Source organism: Chaetura pelagica, unplaced genomic scaffold, assembly GCF_000747805.2.
Source record: "Chaetura pelagica isolate M959 unplaced genomic scaffold, ChaPel_1.0 scaffold94, whole genome shotgun sequence".
Taxonomy (NCBI): Eukaryota; Metazoa; Chordata; class Aves; order Apodiformes; family Apodidae; genus Chaetura; species Chaetura pelagica.
Window position 1 is genome coordinate 346,250 of NW_009952881.1, and position 8,863 is coordinate 355,112.

The 8,863-nt window shown below is 39.1% G+C and overlaps 1 protein-coding gene across 4 annotated transcripts in view; it reads right to left on the bottom strand.

Moving 5' to 3' along the window:
- Positions 1 to 2,230: 2,230 nt before the first annotated feature.
- Positions 2,231 to 8,863, bottom strand: part of KCNC1 (potassium voltage-gated channel, Shaw-related subfamily, member 1) — a 107,738-nt gene continuing 101,105 nt past the window's right edge. The window contains exons 3-4 of one of the 4 annotated variants that reach the window (XM_009995389.1): positions 5,327 to 5,515; positions 2,231 to 2,545 (exon numbers count right to left, since the gene is read on the bottom strand). In XM_009995389.1, the coding sequence (XP_009993691.1) occupies positions 2,481 to 2,545; positions 5,327 to 5,515 (254 nt within the window). In that variant the 3' untranslated portion in view covers positions 2,231 to 2,480. Of the gene's footprint in view, positions 2,546 to 3,226; positions 3,364 to 5,326; positions 5,516 to 8,863 lie in introns of those variants that run through there. The other 3 variants (XM_009995391.1, XM_009995388.1, XM_009995390.1) reach the window with 3 other exon arrangements.

Below are 8,863 nucleotides of genomic sequence, written 5' to 3' on the forward strand. Positions count from 1 at the left end.
TCCCTGTGTTGTCAGAACTGCCACTGTTGTGCAAGGGGAACTGCGGGGTCAGACTTTAAACTTCAGAGCATCTCCTGGAGGGCAGGGGATGGGGTGTGCTGTCTGTTTCTGAAGGGCTTACAGAAGTCACCCAAAAGACACGGTTACCTCAAATCAGAATAAGCTGAGGAGAGAACGTAAATAAAAATGGGACTGGCAGATGTAAAAAGTAGCACAGAACAATTGCCTTAGGGCATGTGTGCCCAACCTGTTAGCTAAGGCTCACCTATATGCAAAGTGCAGTGGAGGGGGAAGACCTACGTGGGATTTACAGAGCTGAATTATAAGTACTCCTTATGGTAATGGAGAATTTGAGCAGCCTTCACACTGGACCCTTGTGTTAAATGGAAAATGGGGCAGATAAATCTATTTCTAGATTCTTAATAAATTTTAAGAGGAAAAGTTCTTCATTAGGCAATTTTTGTATCCTGGATTAACCTGGATCTTACCTCTGGAGGTAAGAAATTGCCCATAAAACAGCATAGAAACAGTGGGAGAAAAATAGTTCTTGGGAGAAAGGATAATCAACTGAAGTAGAAACCAAGTACATAGTGATACATAAAGGATTACAAAGAAATTTTCTTATTATGTACAAATCCAGATTATCAGCCTTCCTTCTATTTCTAAAACACAGCTTCAGGTCTTCTTTGATTTTCCTTCTGGAGTACAGTTTTATGAAGACAAAGTCCAGCTGCAGTAGTTGTTCGGGTTTTTTTGTTGTTGTTTTGTTTTTAATTTAGCACTTACCAGAGCCAAAAGTGTTTCTTCTAGGGTTTTTTGGGTTTAATGCTTACTTCCTCCAGACCATAGGGATACTATTCCTTTATGTTTCCATCCTCATAGCAGTCACGGATGCTGTCACTTTTCTAGAAGGCTGCCAGCTCTTTTGAAGTTCCTCACATCCTTTCTTATAGAAGTACATTACCAAAAATGCTGAAGCAACTAGAATGCTGTTGACACATAGTCCACACTTGTAATTTGTAGGTTCCAAAATCAAATTTAATCCCATTGTGTTTCTTGGTTCTTACTGCTGCATGTCTTGTGTGGAAATAGGGCGTGAATCGGACACCTGATCTCTTTCAGCGTTTCATATCAGGTGGGCTGCTGTGGCTGAGTGAAGAACAAATGAAGAAGGACGGGGCCCAAAGAAGTAAGAAAAACTTAATTCACTGAATCAGCTAAAAAGACAAACTTTTATTATTGTTGGAAGGGGGAAAAGGAAGATACCTAGATAATTATAGCGTTTTTTTTAATCTTCCCCTGTAAAATTACTATTGGTGTGAATTCTTTAGACATCAGTTGTATCAAGTGTTTGCAGGCTTCATTTATTATCTACTAACCAAAATTAGTATTGTAGAACCAAAGCAATACCAAGCTTTTTTTCCTACATTTCTGTTGAGAACACTGTATTTATTCAAGATTTTAGAAGCAAGTCTCTGGAAACCCCTCATCGCTTCAGAAAAGGATTCCCCTTTACACTATACAGCAGGCACTGAAACCATGATACAAAATTTATTTCATGCTAGAATTGTTTTGCATAACATCGTGCATGCATTTTACTCAGTACTAAATTGCATACAATGCTGTTGTCTTGTTTCTTAAACTTTGAGACCATTTATACTTGAGTATTTTCCTGATTTTGTACTATAAGTCCCAGTTTTAAAATAACACCTCTTTTGTTTAAAATTCATACTGATTACTTAATATGAACAATTTATGAAGGGTCTTTACGTTGGATCTATACATCAATAAAATACAACATAACCAGAGCTGGAAAATGAAATCTAGACCAGCTGTTACTGTCAGGTCCGAAGGAAGGTCCATGTGTCACAAGCATGCCAACAAAAACAGACAGGATAAAGTTTTTCTTATTTTTATACACTTCTAGCTGGATTAAAAGTTCTTGACTTCCATGTTGGTGTGATGAACTGTGAAGGCGTGGTCAATATGACCGATGACTGCCTGATTGCACTTTTTAAAACCATTACTCTGTATCTTGTATACAAAAAGAAGCGATCCATAGCAAAGAAATGTACAGTTTTATCATGTTTTACATTTTGGCTACAACAACGTATGTAAAAGTAAAGAGCTTTGAAAGAAAATATATAACTTTGCCTCTTTTTTCCTCCTCAATCATACATTTGCAGTGTTTCTTGGTTTTTGTTTGTTGTTGTTTTTTAATTTTTGTCTTCATGCAATTCATGCTATGGAACAAAAAAAATAGATTAAAAAAGAAGAAAAAAAAAGATCTTCTACAGTTTTGTTACGTTTTGGCCGTAGAAAAAGCCTGCATCTCTAGTACAACTCCAGAACCACGAAGAATCATCCATAAAACCTGCATGGAGCGAGTTAACTTTGTCCAAATGAGAAGGTCTTCTATGCCTGCACAGTTCCACACAGATGTTTATTTAGCCATCAATGTTCATCTCCATCTTGCCTTGTCAGGTCACTCTGACTGCCTCTGTTGGCATATATTTAGCAATGACTGGACTTTCTTTGCAAAGATCTGCATGTAAAGAATACAATCAGTACTTGAGCTTCTTCCCTGTGCTTTTCACATCAAGCTCGGCATCTTAGTTTTAAAGGAAGGAGGAAAAGGTGAAATAGCTACATGCAGAGGCAGCCATATTCTTCTTCAACAGGATTTTTGTTTCCATGCAGTCAGCCAGACTGTGAGACCTCTCTACAGTGTGTCTGGGTATTGCTTTCAGCTTAAAATAGGCGCCCATGCAAAGTTTCGTCCTACTGTGCTTGTTTCCTCAAACTCCTGCAGGGTTCCTATGGCTCAAAAATATCCTGAGAAAAGCAAAATCTTCCATCGTTGGCATGTTTCAGCATCGACTAAATGCCTAACCCATTCCATACAGAGCCAGTAGATCCACCATTAGCCAAAATAAGCATATACTAGCATGATGCACCAAGAAGGAAGCTCTCTGGTGCATCTACCCTTCATCCTATGTACTGATACCATGCATGTATGGCCCACCAGTACTACATCAATGCCTGCCTATTGTCAACTGAGTGCTATTTAAGAGTGTTGTCACCTAGCATCAGTAGTAACACCATTCCCAGCAGGTGCTACTGTGAGACATTGCATCTTCAGACTTAGTCACCTGGATTATATGCAACATAGCATAGGCTAATTGAAAATAAAGCTTTTTAGACCATTCTCTGCTACTGATCCATGCTACAAAATAGATGGGATGGGAGACCAAGAACGTCTCACTGGACTAGGAGAGCTGTAGGGCGCAGACACTGAGGATAATCCTATCGCTTTTCCACTTATGCCAGCTATGCTGTTAAGGCTCCGTGACATTTCGTAACCTTCATTTAAAAGAAAAATGCAAAGTACAGCATTGGATCAATGACAGAATGGACTAAGAATGAGGTCAACATTGTAGCCAGTTTGATAGCATCTGCATGCACAGACATGCCCAGAGTAGTATCGCTTGCAACATGACTCAGAAGGCCATTGAAGTACAGAACAAGTTAAAAAAATTATATATATATATTACAAAAAGAATAATAATTTCTCAAGGATGGTCAGGCTATATATTTGATCCTACAGGCAGCAACATGGTTGTACCCTAAAAAAAAGGCAGTGGGAGGGATTTTCTATGTTTCCATCCCTTCCACTTCATGCATTTTGATCTTCAGGCAAAATTAAGGTTTCTGGTATCTTCAGGGGTCGGAGGGGGGAAAAGGCAGCAATTTACTGTGTTGCTTGAAAGATACTACTCCTTTGTTTTCAGCATTAAAAAAAAAAGAAAGAAAAAACCAAAATTGCATGCATTCCATTTCCCTCCCTCCCCCCACCCCCTTCTTTTTCAGACATGCACATAAACAGCTCAGCAAGTGTACAGAGAGTTGCAGAAACTATGGATGAAGTTCTGTTGGAACAACAATTAAGATGCTCTCAATGTGTTTCAAACAGGCCAACAATATGCTGACGTATATTACTCTTTAGCCAACCAGCCTCTGTTTCATTCAGTAACGAGAGGCGGTTGCAGTGCATCGTGAAAACCATACATTCCTCATCCCAAAGGATGTGCCATTTGGAGTGTTCTCCTGATCCACTGGAACCACCCAAACTCACCCAGGCTGAATGAATGTGGCCAATGCTTATCCAATACAGAATCAGGTAAAATGCTTTGCTACAAAGGTAAATTTTAGAGGATATACTTTCATATGAAAGTCTTGTGCTCCAACTATATCTTTGTTGATGATAAGCTTTAAACTTATAAATACATACACTATAACTGGCATTTACTATAACTATTGCCCATCATACAATGGCACATGGAAATGTTATACTCCATACTCAGTGTATGGTTACATCATACAATCTTTGCAGTTTTAAAATATTGACTATATCATATACTATATACAGTACACCAGTGATAAACACTGATTTGAAGAGAGAGATTTATTTTCCAGTTTCCCATTCCTTATCAACTTTGATGCATATATATATATGTAACTCTAATTTTGATTTGTATGGTTTCCTCGTGTCAAATTATTTAAACAAAACAGCCTATTTTAAGAAGGGAAGGCTTTTTCTTTTTCTTTGATTTGACTTCTGTTGCTAAATAAATTATTCTGACCATTAGCAAACTGAAATGTGGTTACTTCTGAGAGATCTGTAGCTGTCAGAAGTCTGAGGAACTAACTAGTGATGATTATTTATGAAAGGAAAGTGATTTTAGATGGATTAATTTCCAATTGTTAGACACCTGTGCTAACAGATGTTCTTGTATGCTTCTCTTTCTCTGTTGAACTAAACAGCTATTAACATCCAGATAATTTGTTTTAGTGGTCTGTTAAGGTAGCTAAATAAGAATTTCATCTTTATTGAGGATGTTTTACTTTTGTGTTTTATCTTTTCTATCTGCCACCTCCAAGTCCGTGCTCCTTAGAATCTGGTAAGATCTGTGAGCTTTTCCACGTGGCAAACCTTCCTTGCTATGAAATGTTAATTGGCCTCTCCTTGGAGGTTGGGCTGATTTAAGGACATTGTAGAGCATGCTCCACTAAAGCTTACTGCACCAGCTGGGGTGGAAGACTCAACTGCCTAGCATAGCTGCATGGGGTAGTTACAGCTCCTCAGGCTTTTCTTTCTGAAAGAAATAGGTTAGAAACTCCAAATGCAGACATCAGGTGGTGGTTTCCAGCCCAAACGTGCATCTCTACAGCAAGCGCACTACCGCGTGCTACAGCTACAGCTGACTTTCTCTTACGTATTTAAAACAGTTGCTAACTACATGGTTGCAGGACCCCAGCTACATACCCTTTCTTATTCCTCCATCAGGCGGGCAGGGATATTCCCCGGTTGATAAGAGGAAGCAGGGTCCATATCTCTCCCGAGTGCCAGAGCGGGTAAAGGGCAGGCCCTCATCAGGCGTAATAGCCTGGTCTATGTGGGGACAGTCTTCGTTTGCCAGCGCCGCCTTGGCCACCTCACCATTCAGTTTCGAATCTTCAAACATATAAGCAGAAGGCTATTGAAACACTATGCACTGTTTATTAGAGTTCCAGCTGCAAATTAAGGGTTCACAGCTAAAGAGTTCTATAGCAACACTACAAAAGGTAGCACATCTGTCCTAGACACTGCGTTCATGTGCACTGCACCAAAACAAAATAGTCTGTTAGGTGGGAGGAGAAACAAAACATGATCGCGTTAGGTGTAACAGCAGCCACCTGTACTTCCACAGGGAGGGCCAGTTTCAGAAATGGGTGTGCAGTGGTTCCTAGTCCTGTGAGCAGAAGACTGGGGTTAGAAATCAAGATTATGTTCTTGCATGACATCAGATGATGCATGAATGACCTGCTTGTCATGAAGCCTCTGTCACTCAGAGCTTGGCAGAGGCAGTGGACTGTGAGTTGGTTTAGTATTTGAGTATATTCTGTTTGCGCTGATTGATACCTGTGTGCAATATTACTGAGGGGAAAATTTCTGCTCTTTCCCTCCCCCACATTTACCCAGATTGTTTTATAGCATTTCCAGTATCAGTCGTGCAGAATGGCTGTACACGGTTTAGACACACAGAGTATGTTATGTATGGAGATATGACAGCAGAACGTGGATTTTAAAAATAGCAATCCATTTTCTGATGTTCTCTTCAAACACATACAGTATTTGCAATGCCAACATGGGACACTACGTATAAAAAACACTACAGCAGGCCAAGAATTTGGAAAATAGAGGAAAATTTACTCTCGGCTGTAAATTATGAAAATAGGTTTTCAGATTTGCCCATTTTGCTCCACACATTCCCATGAGGATAGACTGAGAATAGTATGTTTTCTCTGTGTGACTTCTTTTACATTTATAAAACAATTTAAAGTGCTATTTAGTGTAGGATTTCTTTTAGAGTTTTAAAGTGCAAATTAGTGTATTGAGAATATACTCGAAATATGGCACAGCTCGATATGAGTATTTTGGTTGAAAGGAGGAAAAAACAGTCAAAATGTGCTTTCTGAAGTTTCACAAATGCTGAGATACGTTAACTGAGTGGTATTGGCAGCATCCTACACCTCGGTTGCACAATGCTTATTACCTAGACACTGTAAGGCAATGGGTGGTCCTGTAAGTCTTTAAGGAAAGACAAACTCGACAGATAAACAATTTCAGTGCCGCTTGCAGATGCACTCACTAGCTGGTTCTGAACGCTACATGATGCTGTAGTTTGTTTTTCAATGGTTTTGAAGCCCAGTAATAAAATAAGCTCAAAAGAAAAAAACACATTAGGTAGGGTTTGGAGATATGATTCTGATCCTCTGGTTTCAGATGGACAACATAGATGAGTAGTAGGCAAAAGGCTGTTAAAGTTATGTTTGTTGCTTCGCACACACACACACAGATGTATATGACACGTACTGTATATCTATCCATTCACCAGTAATTGCACTCAATGCCTTTTATTTAGATGTTACTGGTTTGTTACAGCATAGTCTTTTCTGCAGGTCTCATCTCTGCCTCCTTTCTTCTCCATGCAGAATTAGCCAATTATTTCCTCAAAGAGGGAGGTAGTAACATTTTGGTTCATGAGCAGTGAAATAATTAGGTCTCTTAGTACATTTTAAAAACTGGCAAAAGCTATAGGTGCATTTTAATACTTGCAGACACTAATTTCAATAGGATTCTAAAGTTTTAAAGTTGCACTGAGTTGTAATTCTTTTCTGTTCATAATACCCACTGCTATTTAATATGATACAAAAACCTGGCATGGCTGCCATGGTAACCATGACATTGCAGGAACTGAGCTGCTGATTTCAAAATCACTTAACTGTGTTTGGGGAGAGCTGCTGTCCTCATGGGCATGAGCAAAGAACTGGGCTTCTTCATCAGCCTCTGCTAATGGGATAGCTCTAATCCTGAAATGAGGGAGGCAGCTGTGGCAGCAGAATACTGCATTGAAATCTCTGGGACCCCCACTGCTACACCTGAGCCTGGGTTTGCAAACTAAACTGTTAGTAATGGAGGGAGGACTGGTCCATTTCTGGACCAGTTTCTCAAAACACCTCTGAGCAGCGTGGTTGTGTCCGGTGGCTTGCTGGTAGCAGCCACTGGTCCTTTTGGAAGCAGCTTGCAGGCTCTATTGTGCTTGAATTACAAGAAAATTGACCTTCTTCTGAATTAATTTTGAAATTGCATTACACATCCCTATGAACTTGAGCTGGAATTGCTCTTAAAGCTTCCTTAGGGTCCCTTAGCATTGATGAAGTTTTCTTTATACTTGTTGAAAATCCACAACATTGTTATTTTATTTCTAGTCAATAGGAAGAGAAAATGGTAGCTGGAGATGTGGACAAATCACTGAACTGTCCTTGAATAGTCCATGCATTGGCCATGCCTTAGAGATCACATTCTAGGTAGCAATGCTAACCATCAGTAACAATTTTACTAAATATTTAGGAAACACAAGTTAATATTTCTATTTACTATTTCTATATTTACTGTTTCAATAGACTATTGCTGGTCAGTGTAAGTGTTAAGTAGAGAGTTGTGTTCCAAACCACTATCTGCAGCACCTAATTCTCTGAAGGTAGGGCTCTGCAATCACATAATATTTAATATGTGATTAGTCTGTTATGGGAACACATAAAATATCACTGATGTGATCAGCCCACAGTTAGAAATTCCCATTTTTTTTCATTAGCAGATCTATGTGCTGAACAACTTTAGGAATGAGGTCTAATGGTGAAATGAAATTATGTTATTTTAGGTTGATTTTTCAAGTTTCAATCTGCCTGTTTGCTTTTTCCAAGACTGACCTTGGGTTTGAGAGAACTCCAGATAAAGCAAAACTACTGAAACCATTACTGTTTGATAACTACTTCTAGGTGCTTAAAACTTCTAAGGCTTGATTCTGGCCTTTCCATCCGTGCTAGCAGAATCTGAATTAGGCTTGTGCAACGTTTTTTCTTCCTTAGATTCTGTTTCAAGAGAAAAAGTCAGTATTATTATCTCTCTTTTACAGATGGGTAAAAATACTGTGCAGTGCAGTGGCTTCCCCACTGCTATGTTAGAGGTTATTTACAAAATCTTCTGACTCTCAACTTGGTACCTTATCTCCTTAATTGTCCTATCTGTGAATACCTAGCTAACTGCACCAGCTTTAAACATTATCCTGAAGAGATTTGTTTGAGAGGCTAAAGAAAGTATTCAGCAAATCTCCTAGGTGAGTAGTTTGTTTCACAGCTACCTCATTTGCGTGGTTTCCTCTTTATGGCTTTTTCCTGTCCCATCTACCTCCATTTGCAGAAACATACTATGAAATGCCTTGGGTATTTCCAAGCAAATACTGAATTTCAAAAGGGGGGG